Source organism: Mauremys mutica, chromosome 15 (assembly GCF_020497125.1).
Source record: "Mauremys mutica isolate MM-2020 ecotype Southern chromosome 15, ASM2049712v1, whole genome shotgun sequence".
NCBI lineage: Eukaryota > Metazoa > Chordata > Testudines > Geoemydidae > Mauremys > Mauremys mutica.
In genome coordinates this window covers 715,468-732,172 of record NC_059086.1, presented here as the reverse complement: position 1 = coordinate 732,172, position 16,705 = coordinate 715,468, and the positions used below count along the sequence as shown (strand labels likewise).

Genomic DNA, 16,705 nt, shown 5'->3' with positions numbered 1-16,705 from the left:
ACAAAGAAAGAGTTAAAAGGATCCAAAGAAGCTACACAGCCCTGGAATGCTCCCCCCGCCCTTGCAGGGTGACAAGCAGCCCAGAGACAACCAGCCACTGGAGTGGGTCAGGCTGTTCCTGGTTATCCGCGTGGGGAGTGTGCAAGGAGGCGAATGTTCTGCTATCTGGTGTCCAGCACCTTTTAGGTGTGTCTCTGTCTGCAGCATCAGCCCTTCCCTTGCCAGCTCCTGGGAGCCGGGCCTGCCTCTGGCTCACAGCTTCACTTCGCTTTACGTTCGCAAAGTCCTGACCGTGACTTTAGCCCAGGCCTCAGGCCTCATACCGAGCCTCTGACAAGGGTTTACGTTTCAGGGTTTCCTCTTACTACACCCGGAGCCCTGTTGCTCTGACCACTCGCCCCTGATGCTCTAAATCATTAGCTCCTCTGCCTAGCGCGGGGGCTAGGACCCCGGAGTCCTGGGTCCCAGTGGGGGGTCAGGGAGGTGGGACCCCAGGTGCCTAATGAAGAGACGGCCCAGGTGCCCGTTTTCACTCACACAGGTGCAATCGTGGAGTTTCTCAGGTAGGAACGCAGCGGCAGAATCAGGCCTGAAGTGGGCCCCTGCCCCCCGCAGCTAGCAAAGGCCTCTCAGCTGGGAGGGCTGCAGGTAGCTACCCCAGAGGGGTCCCGTGTTCCTGCCCCAGCTCTGGGAGGGGGCTACAGTCTGAGGTCCCTCTGCTTCCCTCTCTCCTGGGTGGAAGGAGATGGAGGTCGGGCTGGTTCCTACCCAGCCTCCCGTAGCTACCCGCCCTTGCTGCAGCCTCAGCAGAGGAGACGTCTGAATGGGCCCTGGGATGGAGTCCCCACCAGAGGGTCCCTCAGGGGCAGGGCCGAGGTGCGCCGGGGGGGTTGGGTTCTGTGGGTAGCGCCCAAGAGGCCCCCTGGCAAGGAGCTCAGAGCCTGGCGTGGGGCGGGGCACTCGCCCACCCTGGCGCTGCAGCAGGAAGCAGGTTGAGATGAGGTTTTTTGCTGAGTGAGTTAATCTCCCCAGGATGCAATTCCGTTCCAAACAGCCCCTTGGCGATCTCCTGTGCCCAACTCGTCGGTCTGTGCAGGGTCTGTCTGCCATCACCGCCTCCGTCCTGAGCAGGCGTGTGTTTGCACCGGAGCAGAGAACGTACCTTACGCTGTCATTTACCCCACGGGAGAGTGTAGCTGTTCTGACCTGGGGGGACGGAGAACGGGGCCGCAAGCCCAGAGCAGTTTAGGGGAGGGTGGCAGCACTGGGAATCCAACGCAGAGCTCCAGGAATGGGGGTGGAAGCCTCCACCACAGCCAGGTTCCTTTCTGGGCTGCCACCCCACCTCTGACCCACTCCCTGCTCCTACGGGCTGAACTAAGCAATTTCTCTGCAGAGCCCTGGAGCTTCCTGTTTGCGGCATTATAAAACCTCAGCCCTCGCTGCCTGTCCACACTTGCGAAAATTGCCTGCAGCACGGGCGCAGCCTGCGGGGTCTGGGCACACGGGGTGAGTGCTTGCTTAGCTCTGTGCCTCGGGCCCAGAGCCATCTCTTCTCTGGGGCGTTGTGGGGCCTTCCAGCGGGGAACAGCCGAGCCCATGGGGCAAATGCCGATGTCGTCCTGCCTGCACTTTGCGGGCAGCTCCTGGCATGGTCGTTAGCTCAGACAGGCACAAATTGCTATGGATAGTCTGGGTTAGGCCTCGAAGCTTGTTGTTAAGCCAGTCGGGGCGTTGCTGGAAGTGGCCTGATCAAAGGAGGGCGTCTATCAGAATCCAGATGAGATGGTGCCGCCCACGTTAAGTGCTGGCTTTGGGCTGGTGCTCCTAGATCATTTGCTTTTCCTCCGGTCCTGGGCTTGCTCTGATAGTCTGCCCACAGATCACCCCACGCCGGCGGTGCCTGCTCCCAGATCAGTCGTGTCCCAGGTCAGGATTTGCCTGTCACGGCGGCTGCATTTGAGGTGGAGCTTTAGATAGGCTGTGGGTCAGCATGTGAGTTGTTGGAACGGTCTCGGGGTTTGTCCGTGGTGTGGCAAGCCTGTTCTGTCTGACGCTGACAGCTCAATTCCTGGCACCCGCGTCCTCTCTTCTCTAATGGGCAACTCTTCACTGCCGTAAAAGAGGTCGTGGGCTGCCTCTGCACTGGTGAGCTTTTTGGTATAACTAAGGTATGAATGGAAAGTGATGCAGTTATACTGGTGTCACCCCCGTGTAGACACACTTATTCCGCATCAGGGCAGCGGCTTTCAGTGTAGTTGAGGTTGCTTGGGAAGGAGTTTGAGCTAACCGGAAAAAGCCCCTCCGATACGGGACTCAATGCCCCCTCAGCGGCATATCCCAGCGTAACTCGATTGGTGGAACTGGTCACACTTTCCTTTGTGGACCAGGCTTGAGATTTTCCCCTGCACCAGGGATTTTTTTCTGGTTCCAGTCTCTAGTTCAGTTAAAATATTTTAAGTCAATGTTTTTGGCAGCTAGGGGCTTGGGCTGTGTTTAACCCAGCCTGGCTGGATCGGTGTATAGCCACACTGCTCCGCCAACTAGCTCCGATATGTGTCTGGCACCCCCACGCCCTGAGCTGTCCGTCCCCCAATAGTGATGACCACGCAGCCTGCTTCGAGCCCTGGCAGGAGGGCTCCTGTGTTTACGAAACTCTTCCTTTGGGAAATTGGATTGCTCTGTGGCTAGAAACTCTGCAGCATTGGAGCTGCCATCTGCCTTGGGCTAAAGAGCCTGTTTAGCTTTGTTAGCAACTGTATGTGCTGACGCGCCATCACTTGCTCTGGCCACCAGACCCCACTGCCCTCCCAGGAGTCCTGGCTCCCAGCAGCCCCTGGGTAACCAATAGCTCCCGCTCCCCTCCCAGAGCTGGGGAGAGAAGCCGTGAATCTGAGGTTGTGCTGTTGCACGATCACATTATTCTTGTCACCAGCCTAAAGCAGGGGGAGATGCCGAGCTCAGGCACTTACTGCTACCCAGCTCGGCGCAGCAACCTGCACCAATCAGACGGGGGGTTTCACCGAGGGCCCAGTCCTGTGGGCATTGCTGCCCATGCCTCCCGGATTGGGGCCCTCGCCGGGAGAGAGTGCTTTATAAATAGCAGTGCCTTTTCCTTCCTGCCCCAATTACGCGGCTTTGCTCTTTCATCACGGGAAGGATGCAACGTTGGGCAACTGGCTTCACAGTGCAGAGTCGTCCTGCAACTGGGCAGCCCGGGCGCAGAACGCGGAGAGGCTCGGGCCCAGGTCCTTAGCCTCCAATGGGCATTCGCTGGCCTGTGCGAAAGGTGCCGGGGCCTCAGCCCAGCTCCCAAGAGGGCAGGCGTGCATCCACCCATTGGTACCGTCTGGGCTCCTGCAGGGTAGGCGCAGCAGAGAGGCCAAGGACTGAAGTCTTGTCTGCTCTGGGGGTCCCAGCTGCCCCCGTGCAAATGCCGCTGTGCGCTGTGATTTGCTTTCCAAGCAGCGTTCAGCTGGAGCAGTGCAAACAATGGCGTAGCCTGTGCAGCGGGGCAGGCACTGGAATCGGGGCAAATTGCCAGTGCAGCCAATGCCTGGGTGGGCTGTGGGACTTGGTCCCATCTCATCCTGGAGGGGGTGCAGCCGGCAGGGCCCCGGGGACGGTGCCTGGGGGAAGCTGCCCTGGTAGCACCTAGGCAACAGATTCACTTTATCCAGCACCAAATTCACGCATGCTAATTCCTGCACATTAAAACTGAAAACAAACCTGTGAGTGATTCCAGCTGCTCCGAGTCCCGTCTCCACCCGCTTCCCAGCACTTCGGGGCCGTGAGGTCCCCCAGACCAGGGGGCTGCTAGCTGGGAGTGGGGGTTTGGTTTAAAACCAGGAACATTCTCAAGGGCAGGTTTTTTTGGGGAGGTTAAGGATAGGAATGGGGGATGAACCCCAATAATTCATGGCCATTAAGCTGAGGTCTGGGTTGCGTGCTCCCCTGCTGTGAGACTGATGGGACCCATCACTCTTCCCTCCCAGTGTGGATGAGGCCAGGGCCCGCCTAGCATGGTATCCCGTCTGCGACAGTGCCCAGCACTAGCTCACTCAGAGAAAGGTGTAAAAATCCTCAGAGCTCTGGAGCAGTCTGTCCGCAGGGGAAGGTGCCCCCCACAACACCCGTCAGCCAGTTTAGATCCCAGCCACACTTCCTGCGTCCTTCCCAGCGGGACGCCAGGTGGTCCCATGAGTACAAATTTTCAGTCCTTTTTTTAAAATCCTGCTAAGCTCCTGGCCTCACAGAGCTCTTATGTCGGTGAGTGCCACAGGCCGATCTGGATCTGTGTTTTAATAAAACGATGCGGTTACGGTGCCATTCCCACAGAGCAGCAGGAAATGACTGGCATTTCTATTTGATTGTTTGTTTGCAGGATACAGATCCTGGTGCAGAATGAGCCTCACCGACTTGAATGATGACTACGATCTTGACTCATATGGTAACTTCACTGCGCCCATCTTCGACACGCCAGCTCCGCAGACTTTCCAGCCGACCCCCATCCTGTGGGCGTCTCTGGTTCTCTACTCCCTCATCTTCCTGCTGGGCGTGCCGGGGAATGCGGCTGTCATCTGGGTGACAGGCTTCCGGATGAAGCGCACGGTGAACACCGTCTGGTTCCTCAACCTGGCGGTGGCCGACCTCCTCTGCTGCCTGGCGCTGCCGTTCCTGGTCGTGCCCGCAGCCCGCGGCAACCGCTGGGAGCTGGGTGACTTTGCCTGCAAGCTGTTCCCATCCTTCACCATCCTGAACATGTTTGCCAGCGTCCTGCTCCTGATGGCCATCAGCGTGGACCGCTGCGCCCTGGTGACCAGGCCCGTCTGGTGCCAGAACCACCGCACGACCCGGCTGGCCTGGGGCCTGAGCGGGGCAGCCTGGCTCCTGGCTCTGCTCATGATCCTCCCAACCCTCATCTTCCGGACGACGCGCACCAAGGAGTTCTCAGACCAAGTGACGTGCGTCCTGGACTACGCTCGAGTGGCCAGTTACCAGACCACCGTCGAGGTGTCCGTCGCTACCTTCCGCTTCGCCGCCGGCTTCCTGGTCCCCTTCGTGGTGATCGCCACCTGCTACGGCCTGGTCCTGGCCCGCGTCCACAGGAGCCGTTTCACCCGCTCGCGCAAGACCATTAAGGTCATTCTTGTGGTGATTATCGGCTTCTTCGTGTGCTGGCTCCCCTACCACGTGGTGGGGCTGATCCAGGCCGCCAACAAGTCCACCACCAGCCTCTTCAAAGGTGCCTCTGAGTCCGACCCCTTGATTGTGGGTCTGGCTTACGTCAACAGCTGCCTCAACCCCATCATCTACGTCATCATGGGCCAGGACTTCAAAGACCGGTTCCAGCGCTCGCTGAAGACCATCCTCCGCAACGTGCTGAGCGAGGATTCGCTCTCCATGGGTGACAGCAGGAAGAAGACCAGATCCACGCAGGAGACCAAGTCCACGACGGAGGACCGAAGCATCGGGGTGTGAGCTGGGGAACGGGCCCCCGGCAGCCCCACCGCAGGCTGGGCTTGTGACATGTCAGGCGACAGCTGCCTCCCCTTCGCTCGCCGTCGTTACCCTGGGGGGTCCGTGCAGGGGCACAGCCGTACAGCCACCGCCCCTTGCACGCCCCAGGCCCCTGCAGGCTGTGGGGCGGGGCAGATGGTGATATAATGCACATAGTGCCACCTCTATATTTGCATATCTGAATATTCATGATTTCATTCTCCTGTTTCCCCATCATCCAACCCTTTGGCACCTCACTCCCCTTCCTATCCTCCCAGCTCCCGCCTTGATTCCCCCCAATCTCCAGTTCCCCATGTCCCCCCTCCGCAAATTCCTTCTCCATCCCTTCCCCCCAGTCTGGCCCCGCCCCCAACAGCCCCTCTGCCATAGAGACGGGACTGGGGCAACACCTGGAATCGCTCTACAACCACATCTCCATGGCTACAGGCCACACTCTGGGTGGGTCTCCTCTCTGGCTAGGGTCCTCTCTGTGGTTGGAGACCTCCATGCAGTGGGGTCTCCTCTATGGCTGGGGTCCTCCGAGAGAGAACCAGCCTCCAGGAGGCTAACTATGGAGATGTGGTGTATGGAGCCTCACCCTCAGCTCTGCAGCTGTCCCAGGCAGGATCCCTGCATTGGGTGCTGGTGGCCCTCGGCCCGAGCTCCTCTCTCCCAAGCTACGGGGGGTAACTCCTCTGCCGGGCTGCAGTAGTAGCCTGTTACCCTCTTATGCAAATCAGCCATGAGAGGGCGACAGAGACCCGCCCTCCCTAGCGCGGGGCTTACAGAGACCCAGGGCCGCAGGGCGTGACTCTCCCTGCCCCTCATGCAGTCGTCGGCACCAGCCCAGGGTGTGACGCACAGGTCGGAACGGGGCAGCGTTTGGGCACACACTCTGCATGGGTGCGGCCGAGCACCTGAGAGCCAGGTGCCAATGTGCATCCGTGCAAGCGGCCCCCGTGCAAGCTGCTGCAAGCAGCATCCACCGGGGGAAGATTACGGGAGAGTTTCTAGCTTCCCGCCCCTGTTGCCAGAGGCTCAGAATTTTCTGTAACTTCCCCCTTGTAGGGCTGGGATTTTGGGGATTAGGTTTTTGGATCCAACCGCCCCCCACCCCCTCCAGCACCCTGCAGGGGCACCATCCCGGAAATGTTGGTGTTTTGGGTTTTGTGTCATGGGAGAGGACGACTGGCAGGAAATCACTGCCCTCCTGCTCCAGGGCACAAGCCAGCCCCTGACTGACTGGGCCAGAGAGAGACTTCCCAGGAGGTTACAGGTCTGAGTGCACCTCTGCCAGGCCTGGGACGCAGCACCCGGCGTAGCAGCCATGCTGACCCAAGGGATCTGAGTGAGTCCTGGCACCAGCAAGCCAAAGGACTGTTTGTTTTAACAATAGGAACAAATATGGGGGGGGGGTAGGGTTTTAAATACACCGTCTGCGACCTTTTCTCTCCTACCTAAAACCATTCTGTGATGGGGATCTAGGCAGGGCCGGCGTCTGCAGTTGCCCCAGCGGCTCCTGCATGTCACCCTGGCCCCGCAAACAGCTTCTCTCCCCCCCACCCCCCAGGAGACGCTTGTTACAAACTGCTCGAGTCCCTTTGCTCGCCGGCGTGCACAGGCCTTGCACTATCTCCTACCAGCACTCAGGCATTTGCTGAGCAGTGGCTTATCTTGAGCTGTCCTGCGTCCTTCCTGCTGGTTTGCGCGGCCAGACACCGATTGAACTGAACCAACAGCTTCTTCCTGCAACGTCCACAGACAGCGGCCACCCCTTGCCAGGGCTCGGCTCCAGCTCCGTCACCCCTTGAGTCTCGTCCCTGCACCCTGGCCTCTGGAGCAGCTGGGACTGGCTGGGCAGAGGTAGAGTGAGTCCTGCCCTGATCCGTGGGCCCGAACCCCCCCAGGAGGTCTCACCCCATGACCCTCCCTGCAGCCCCGTGTGATTGTGCCTGGCAGCCCCGGTCCCAGCGGCTCCCCTCGCCCCTGGGCTGAGGTCCCCCTGCCCCGGCAGATAAACAGGTGGCTCTGTGGCTTGATCCTTGGTGCTTCGCCTTCCTCCATTAGGCTGTACGGGGCTCTGCTGCCACTTACCCCGGGCGAGGCCCCTCCATCCCCGCTGGTGCAGCGCCAATGTGTTCCTGTGGGTATTTCCAGGTTTGCCCTTAACACAGACGTGGCTGCTGCCGTGTCTCTCTTGAGTCTAGCTGTGACGATGAGTGTGTGGGGCATGAAGCCACCTGCTTATTTGCCAGGGTGGGGGGACCTCAGCCCAGGGACAAGGCACCCGAGGGGCTGGGAATGGGCCTGCCGCGCCCTGAAGGGAGCATGGGTGGGGGGGGGGTGACATTTAGCGCTTTATGGCGCTGTCCACAAGGCTGGGCTTTTCGGGGCGCTGGTTCTGCACACACTGTCCGGGGGTCTCTCTTTGCCAGGGTCCCCGCCAGCAGGGCCTACGTGGACCAATTCACGCACCACACAGCGGGGGTCCTTAGGAATCCCGCCCTTCCAGCGCGGTGCTGCTCCCGGGAGACCTCCGTGTTCAGTGAATAAACGAGCCTCTTTGTCGCTGCGTTTGAGTTTGTGTTGGGATGTTGGGCTGGTGCTAATGGGTTAAAAACTGAAAAGCAGAAGCCCTGTTCATAGCTGAGCTCATCAGCTCTGGCGTTTTCCTGGGCGGGGGCCGTGGGACGTGGCGAGGGACAGCCACGGGGCAGGGGAGGCCATGAAAGCAGCGTGTCGGAAAGGAGCCGCAGGCTGGGTGCCTGGGGGGGTCTGGGGTCTGATGAGCTGGGGGTCTGAGGGGCTTCCCTCTGCCTCGGTCCATGGCCCTCAAGCTCACCAAGTCGGGTGCTTCCCGGCGGCCGTGGAGCACGACGTTGCCTGGCCCCAGGATTCTGATCCCACGGTCAGATCCGGGCCGGTGCAGGGGGGTCACGACCCAAGGAGCCCAGGTGCTGGGGGCTTTTCGATGTGCCACAAGCGAAGGGAGCGGGCGGGGCAGCGGCAGCACACGCTGGCTGGGAGGGTGCAAGCAGAACCAGCCCCAGTGAGGCTGTGAATTATGTACGTTCCATTCTGTGCATCCGGTGAAGTGGGTTCTCGCCCAGGAACGCTTATGCCCAAATAAGTGTGTGAGTCTCTCAGGTGCCACAAGGATCCTGTTCTTTTTGCGGCTACGGACTAACACGGCTGCTGCTCTGAAACCTGTGAATTATGGTCGCACCTAAAGGCCCCAATCCTGGCCCGGCCCCTCTTGTCTTAGGGGCTGTAGAGGACAGGCCCTGCCCACACCGCTAACAAAGCCAGAGCCCAGCTGAAAGGTGGCTGGTTTGGTTACACGCCTGACCCTGGGGCCAGCAGGATCCTGGGGGGGGGGGCGGGAGCGCGTTTGGCAGTTGTGCCCAGGCCTTTCCCCCACCCCCCAGGGCAGTAGCAAGCCACTAACCCCAGTTCTCGTTTCCAGTGTTTATTGGGAGGCTGGTCACAGGACAGCTGGGGAATATTCTTGCTGCCCTAAGCAAACCGGCAGCTGCTGACGCAACCGGCCCCGCACCCCTGCCCAGGGAGGCAGCTGCCCCAGCTCCTACTCGGCTGTCGGGGGGTGGGGGGGGTTGGGGTTGGGGAGCTGTAGGAGTTAGAAATGCAGAAATGCCGGGGCTTGTGCAAGCGGCTGTGGGCTGCTGCAGATGTTCTGGGTGGAGTTCTTAGCACACCAGCCTCTCGGGAAGCGGCCCCCATCTCCGCCCGGTGGAGGGCTATCAGTCCCCCTGCTTCGGGGCCGGAGCTGACCCCTCGCTGGGCAGGGGCGGGGCGGAGGGCACGTTCCTTGGGGGCAGGTTATCCCAGCACCAGCTCTGCAGCAGGGGGCGATGGCCTCTGTTGAAGACTGGGCCAGAGGGAGCCTGGGCTGGTCCAGTCTGGCCACGTGCACGATGCTGGGCATTGTGAGTTTGTCAGGTCTCTGCGAGCACCGCTAAAGCCCCCTCCTGCCTCTGGGGGACCTGGGCTCTTGGGTGGGAGTGGGAGCTGCCCTGGCTGCCCTGTGGGATGCTGGGATGAGCCCGCTCCAGCCCCAGCTGTGATGCTGCAGAGCAGCCAGGCACCGAGTGGGGAGTCTCTCACCAGCGCATTTTAACAGGGCCCCCGGCCAGCCCTGCCCTGAGGAGCAGCCGGCAGTGACCCACACCCTGCTCCGGGGGGAGGGACTCAAAGGCTGGGGCTAGTTTGTTTGCTTCGCTCTGTGCCGGGGACTGGTGCGGGTCCGTGTGGTGGGCCCTGCTTCATAAACTGACTGAATAGAAAGGACTAAAATCAAGGGTTCAGCGCCGGAGTCCGGCCGGCAGCTCGGCACCATCCCCGGCACGGAACCTGCGTCCGTGACACGCGTTGTTCACGCGTGTGACAGCTGAGTGCGTAACCCCCTCTACGCCGGCCCCGACAGCCTGTGCTCGCGTGCTCCCTGCCTGGGCTGGGGCATTGACGGGCGAGGCCCGGGCCGGGACTGCGTGGCAAACACAGGGTGTCCCATCACCCCCCCACCCCCCGGCCGCGCCTCTGGCCCGTTCTGCTGCCGCTGCAGAATTCCCAGCTTCCCCATCTTCTGCAGCTTTGCGTCTGCCTCGCGGCAGCCAGCCCCATTGCCCAATGCTCTGGTGTGATGCAAAGGAAACCGCAGGGCCAGATCCAGCTGGGCCTGGTCTTTTCAGGGAGGGGCATGCGGGGCAGGGGGTCCTGTTAACCCTTCGGTGCCCTGGGCTGAGTTTTCCCTCTATGCAGCAAGGAAGCAGCGACGACTCCCACCCACTGAGCGCAGCAGCGGCCAGCCCATGCCTGGGTGGGGACAGCTTGGAGCCGAAGCCCCAGCAGAGGAGGGTGAGCCAGTGGGGAAGGCACTGGGCTGGGACTCAGGAGATCTGGATCCAACTCACAGCTCTGCCACAGACGCCTGCTGTGACCTGGGGTGAGTAACTCCATCTCTCCGACCTCGGCCCCCCGCTGCCATGTGGGGAGACCGAGCCCTCTGCTGTCGGTTTGCATTGCGGGCTCTTTGGGGCAGAGCCTGTCTCTCACTCTGCGTGCAGCCCCTGGCACAACGGGGCCCCAGTCTCAGCTGGGCACACGGAGTGTGACTGTGTCAGTTGGGGGGGGTCACTCCCCCACCGCTGCAGGCCAGGGTGACGTCAGAGCAGGGCCCTGTCCCATGCCAAGGAGGTCGTGGTGGCAAGAATTAGCCCTTCATAGAATCTCAGGGTTGGAAGGGACCTCAGGAGGTAACTAGTCCAACCCCCTGCTCAAAGCAGGACCAAGCCCCAGGCAGATTTTTGCCCCAGATCCCTAAATGGCCCCCAGAAGGATTGAACTCACAGCCCTGGGTTTAGCAGGCCAATGCTCAAGTGGGGCGGGGGGGCATTACTGCACTCACTAGGCCGTGGGCAGAGAATCCTGCAGCAGGGTCCCCCCGGCTGGGATGTGGCTGCGGCATGTACATGGTGTGGGGGGATTTTATCCAGCAGGCAGGAGTCCCGGCTGCTGCTCTGGGTGTCTCTAACCCACAGAGAAATCATGGGGCCTGGAACGGCTGAGCCGGGGGCTGGTTGGTGAAATCATGCACGTGGCCTTGTCGGGCTCTCGTGGCTCCTCCAAGCGTAGGACCAGCCTCTGGCGCAGCTGCTGGGGGTGGGACACCAGCACGGGAAGGGGCTGCGGTGCCTACAGGGGGGACCCCCCCCAGGTCTATGCAATGATACATCAGGCCTGGCAGGCTCCCGCAGCGAGCACCGGGCCTTGGGCAGATGGTGCCATTTCAGAGCAGAAAAGGGAGAGAATTTTACTCAACCCCAATTTGGTTTTTAGGGGGCGGATCCTGCTGCAGAATGAGCGTCACCGAGTTGTATGGTGACTACGATCCTGACTCATACGGTAACTTCACTGCGCCCAGCTTCGACGTGACGGATCCACAGCCGACCCCCATCCTGTGGGCGTCTCTGGTTCTCTACTCCCTCGTCTTCCTGCTGGGCGTGCCGGGGAATGCGGCTGTCATCTGGGTGACGGGCTTCCGGATGAAGCGCACGGTGAACACCGTCTGGTTCCTCAACCTGGCGGTGGCCGACCTCCTCTGCTGCCTGGCGCTGCCGTTCCTGGCCGTGCCCGTGGCCCGCGGCAACCGCTGGGAGCTGGGTGACCTCGCCTGCAAGCTGCTCCCATCCCTCACCATCCTGAACATGTTTGCCAGCGTCCTGCTCCTGATGGCCATCAGCGTGGACCGCTGCGCCCTGGTGACCAGGCCCGTCTGGTGCCAGAACCACCGCACGACCCGGCTGGCCTGGGGCCTGAGCGGGGCAGCCTGGTTCCTGGCTCTGCTCATGACTCTCCCAACCCTCATCTTCCCCGCACCGAGGAGTTCTCAGACCAAGTGACGTGCGTCCTGGACTACGCTCGAGTAGCCAGTTACCAGACCACCGTCGAGGTGTCCGTCGCTACCTTCCGCTTCGCCGCCGGCTTCCTGGTCCCCTTCGTGGTGATCGCCACCTGCTACGGCCTGGTCCTGGCCCGCGTCCGGGGTAGCTGCCTGGTCCGATGGCACAGGCCCACGGTGGTCGTGCTGGTAGTGATTGTCGGCTTCTTCGTGTGCTGGCTTCCCTACCACGTGGTGGGGCTGATCCTGGCTGCCCACGCCCCCAGCGCCCGTCTGTACAAGCTGGCAGACACCACCCAGCCCCTCGTCGTCAGCCTGGCCTACGTCAACAGCTGCCTCAACCCCATCATCTACGTGGGGATGGGCCGCGGCTTCCGGGGCTTGGTGCAAAGCCGCCTGGCTGACGTCCTCCAGGAGGAGGGGGCAGCCCTAGGGGGTGAGGCCAAGGATCAGCTCACCTCCACGAGCAGCGGGCAGGCCACGGAGGCAAAGGTTTAGGTCCATGGGGGCAGGGCCACCCAGAGGATTCAGGGGGCCTGGGGTCTTGCCGCCGAAGACCTGACACTTTGGCAGAGGGTCCCGGGGTGGAAGGACCCCCCGTCGCGGGTCTTCGGGGCACTTCGGCGGCAGGTCCCGGAGCGGAAGGACCCCCTGCCGCCGAATTGCCGCGGAAGATGCTCCAGGGGCCCGGGCCCCACGAGAGTTTTCCAGGACTCCCGGAGCGAGTGAAGGACCCCGTTCTAGGGGCCCTGAAAAACTCTCGTGGGGGCCCCTGTGGGGCCCAGGGCCTGGGGCAAATTGCCCCACTTGCCCCCCCTCTGGGCGGCCCTGCCTGGGGGTCCCCCAGCTCAGAGAGCAGGGGACTGGGCTGACCAGGCGAGATGCTCGCCCCCCGGCTGCGGTGCACTGTGGGATGCTGAGATGTGGTACCTTGTGGGTACCACGTCTGTGCCTTGCGTGGTCGCTGAGCCTGGCTGGTGCTGTGACGTGTGGGGAGCCGAGTCTCTGCAGAGCCGGCTGGAGGGAGCAGTAAGATCTGCTGCCCCCCGAGCATCCTGCAGCCCCTGAGCGAAGGGGCCAGCTCCGTATTACCACTGAACTGCTCCGACTGGAAGCTCTGGGGGCAGGGACTGTCTCTGTTCTGCATGTGTACGGTGCTGCTGCAATACAGCTCATCCATAAATCACAGCCTTGTGGCGAACCCTCTCCTGCCCCTTTCTTGGCTGGCCTGTGAGAGCCCGGAGCATAGGGCTGGGTGTGCCCGGCCCCGATCCCTGCCCCAGCAGAGCTCTAAAGCAGAGGTGGGCAAACTATGGGCCCGCGGGACTCTCCTGCCCAGCCCCGGAGCTCCTGGCCTGGGAGGCTGCCCCCGGCCCCTCCCCTGCTGTTCCCCCTGCCCCACAGCCTCAGCTCGCCGCGCTGCCGGCGCAATGCTCTGGGCAGCGGGGCTGCGAGCTCCTGGGGCAGCGCAGCTGCAGAGCCGGGGCCTGACCCGGTCTCTGCTTCGCGGCGGCGTGGTGGCTCCAGCTGGGTGGCACCTGACCCGGTCTCTCTGCTGCGCGGCGGGTGGTGGCTCCAGCTGGGTGGCACCTGACCCGGTCTCTCTGCTGCGCGGCGGGTGGTGGCTCCAGCTGGGTGGCACCTGACCCGGTCTCTGTGCTGCCCGGTGGCGTGGCTGGTTCCAGCTGGGCGGTGCAGCTGCCTAACCCGGTCTCTGTGCTGCGCAGCGTGGCTGGTTCCAGCCAGGCGGTGCAGCTGCCTGACCTGGTCTCTGTGCTGCAAGGTGACGTGGCTGGTTCCAGCCGGGTGGCACCTGACCTGGTCTCTGTGCTGCGCAGCGGCGTGGCTGGCTCCAGACGGGTGGCACCTGACCTGGTCTCTGTGCTGCGCGGTGGCGTGGCTGGTTCCAGCCAAGTGGCACCTGACCTGGTCTCTGTGCTGTGTGGTGGCGTGGCTGGCTCCAGCCGGGTGGCACCTGACCCGGTCTCTGTGCTGCACGGTGGCGTGGCTGGCTCCAGCCGGGTGGCACCTGACCTGGTCTCTGTGCTGCATGGCGGCGTGGCTGGTTCCAGCCGGGTGGCACCTGACCCGGTCTCTGTGCTGTGTGGTGGCGTGGCTGGCTCCAGCCGGGTGGCACCTGACCCGGTCTCTGTGCTGCGCGGTGGCGTGGCTGGTTCCAACCAAGTGGCACCTGACCCGGTCTCTGTGCTGTGTGGTGGCGTGGCTGGCTCCAGCCGGGTGGCACCTGACCCGGTCTCTGTGCTGCGCGGTGGCGTGGCTGGCTCCAGCCGGGTGGCACCTGACCTGGTCTCTGTGCTGCGCGGTGGCGTGGCTGGCTCCAGCCAGGTGGCACCTGACCCGGTCTCTGTGCTGCGTGGCAGCGTGGCTGGTTCCAGCCGGGTGGCACCTGACCTGGTCTCTGTGCTGTGCGGCGGCGTGGCTGGTTCCAGCCGGGTGGCACCTAACCCGGTCTCTGTGCTGCGCGGCGGCGTGGCTGGTTCCAGCCAAGTGGCACCTGACCTGGTCTCTGTGCTGTGCGGCGGCGTGGCTGGTTCCAGCCGGGTGGCACCTAACCCGGTCTCTGTGCTGCGCGGCGGCGTGGCTGGTTCCAGCCGGGTGGCACCTGACCCGGTCTCTGTGCTGTGCGGCGGCGTGGCTGGTTCCAGCCGGGTGGCACCTGACCTGGTCTCTGTGCTGCGCAGCAGCGTGGCTGGTTCCAGCCGGGTGGCACCTGACCTGGTCTCTGTGCTGCGTGGCGGCGTGGCTGGTTCCAGCCAAGTGGCACCTGACCTGGTCTCTGTGCTGTGCGGCGGCGTGGCTGGTTCCAGCCGGGTGGCACCTGACCTGGTCTCTGTGCTGCGCAGCAGCGTGGCTGGCTCCAGCCGGGTGGCACCTGACCTGGTCTCTGTGCTGCGTGGCAGCGTGGCTGGCTCCAGCCGGGTGGCACCTGACCTGGTCTCTGTGCTGCGCAGCAGCGTGGCTGGCTCCAGCCGGGTGGCACCTGACCTGGTCTCTGTGCTGCGTGGCAGCGTGGCTGGCTCCAGCCGGGTGGCACCTAACCCGGTCTCTGTGCTGCACGGTGGCGTGGCTGGCTCCAGCCGGGTGGCACCTGACCCGGTCTCTGTGCTGCGCGGCGGCGTGGCTGGCTCCAGCCAAGTGGCACCTGACCCGGTCTCTGTGCTGCGCGGTGGCGTGGCTGGCTCCAGCCGGGTGGCACCTGACCCGGTCTCTGTGCTGCGCGGCGGCGTGGCTGGCTCCAGCCAAGTGGCACCTGACCCGGTCTCTGTGCTGTGTGGTGGCGTGGCTGGCTCCAGCCGGGTGGCGCGGCTGCCTGTCCTGGTGCTCTGGGCGGCACGGCAGTAGCCACCGGTGCTCCAAGCAGCGCAGTAAGGGGGCAGGGAGCGGGGGGGGAGGGGGGTTGGATAGGGGGCAGGGGAGTTTGGAGGGGGGTGGATAGGGGTCAGGGCAGTCAGAGGGCAGGGAACAGGGTTGAATGGGGGCAGGAGTCCCCAGGGGGCACTCAGGAAGGAGAGGGGGGATTGGATGGGGCGGTGGGGGGCAGTCAGGGGCAGGGGTTCTGGAGGTGGTCAGGGAACAGGGAGTGGTGGATGGGGTAGGGGTCCTGGGGGGCCATCAGGGGACAGGGAACAGGGTGGGTTGGATGGGGCAGGAGTCCCAGGGGGTGAGAAGCGGGAGGTGGGGGGCGGTCAGGGGCCAGACCACGCACCAGCCCTCCATACAATTTCAGAAACCTGATGTGGCCCTCAGGCCAAAAAGTTTGTCTGCCCCTGCACTAAAACCCTGTCTCGGGGGTGGGTGGGAGGAGACTCCAGTTGGAAGCTGGAAGCAAATCTGGGGGCTCGGCTACAGGGCGGATGAAGGGTGCCCCTGTCCCAGACCCAGCTGCCCAGGGGCAGTGGGACCCCCAGAACCCTACAGCCCCCTCCCCCGAGCTCTGTGCCCTGCAGCCCTGATGGGCGGGGGCGGGGGGGGATGCACTGGTCCCCTGCAGGGAGGGGATTCCCCCCCCCACCAATGTAACGGGGGAGCCTGACCCAGCCCTCTGCACGGAGCCCCAGCCCCCCGTGCACGGGCAACATGTACCAGCCTCAGCCCCTGCAGGGAGGGGTTCCCCCAAGCACCCCCCACCGGGAGCAGATCCCCCCCCAATGCAGCAGGGGGGTGTGTGCACTGGCCCCAGGAGGGAGGGGATCCCCGAGCCCCCCAATGCAGCGGGGGGGTTGCACCGGCCCCAGCTGAAAGGGGATCCCCAAGCCCCCCAATGCAGGGGGGGGGTGCACCGGCCCCAGCTGGGAGGGGATCCCCGACCCCCCCCAGGAGCAGATCCCCCCCAATGCAGCGGGGGGGGTGTGCACCGGCCCCAGCTGGGAGGGGATCCCCAAGCCCCCCAATGCAGAGGGGAGGGGAGCACCGGCCCAGCCGGAAGAGGATACCCAAGCCCCCCAATGCAGGGGGGGGTGCACCGGCCTCAGCTGGGAGGGGATCCCCAAGCCCCCCAATGCAGTGGGGAGGGGTGCACCGGCCCAGCCGGAAGGGGATCCCCGACCCCCCCCGGGAGCAGATCCCCCCCAATGCAGCGGGGGGGTGTGCACTGGCCCCAGGAGGGAGGGGATCCCCGATCCCCCCAATGCAGCGGGGGGGTTGCACCGGCCCAGCCGGGAGGGGATCCCCGATCCCCCCAATGCAGCGGGGGGGGTTGCACTGGCCCCAGGAGGGAGGGGATCCCCGAGCCCCCAATGCAGCGGGGGGGGTGCACCGGCCCCAGGA

The 16,705-nt window shown here is 63.6% G+C and overlaps 1 protein-coding gene and 1 pseudogene across 3 annotated transcripts; both read left to right on the top strand.

The window, feature by feature from the left end:
• Positions 1-1,457: 1,457 nt before the first annotated feature.
• Positions 1,458-8,704, top strand: LOC123349791 (C5a anaphylatoxin chemotactic receptor 1-like). Of its 3 annotated transcripts, none has more exons than XM_044987966.1 (2): positions 1,458-1,509; positions 4,385-8,704. In XM_044987966.1, exon 2 carries the CDS (start codon positions 4,405-4,407, stop codon positions 5,479-5,481), a length of 1,077 nt encoding a protein of 358 aa, XP_044843901.1. In that variant the 5' UTR covers positions 1,458-1,509; positions 4,385-4,404; the 3' UTR covers positions 5,482-8,704. The 3 variants fall into 3 exon arrangements, with proteins under 3 accessions (XP_044843901.1, XP_044843902.1, XP_044843903.1); XM_044987967.1 differs by lacking the exon at positions 1,458-1,509 and adding an exon at positions 1,974-2,148; XM_044987968.1 differs by lacking the exon at positions 1,458-1,509 and adding an exon at positions 3,264-3,364.
• Positions 8,705-10,288: 1,584 nt separating this feature from the next.
• On the top strand, positions 10,289-12,504 carry LOC123350549 (annotated as a pseudogene).
• Positions 12,505-16,705: the final 4,201 nt, after the last annotated feature.

What these genes read in the sequence shown, in the direction of transcription:
- LOC123349791 (XM_044987966.1), top strand. Translation starts at nt 4,405, where the DNA reads ATGAGCCTCACCGACTTGAATGATGACTACGATCTTGACTCATATGGT.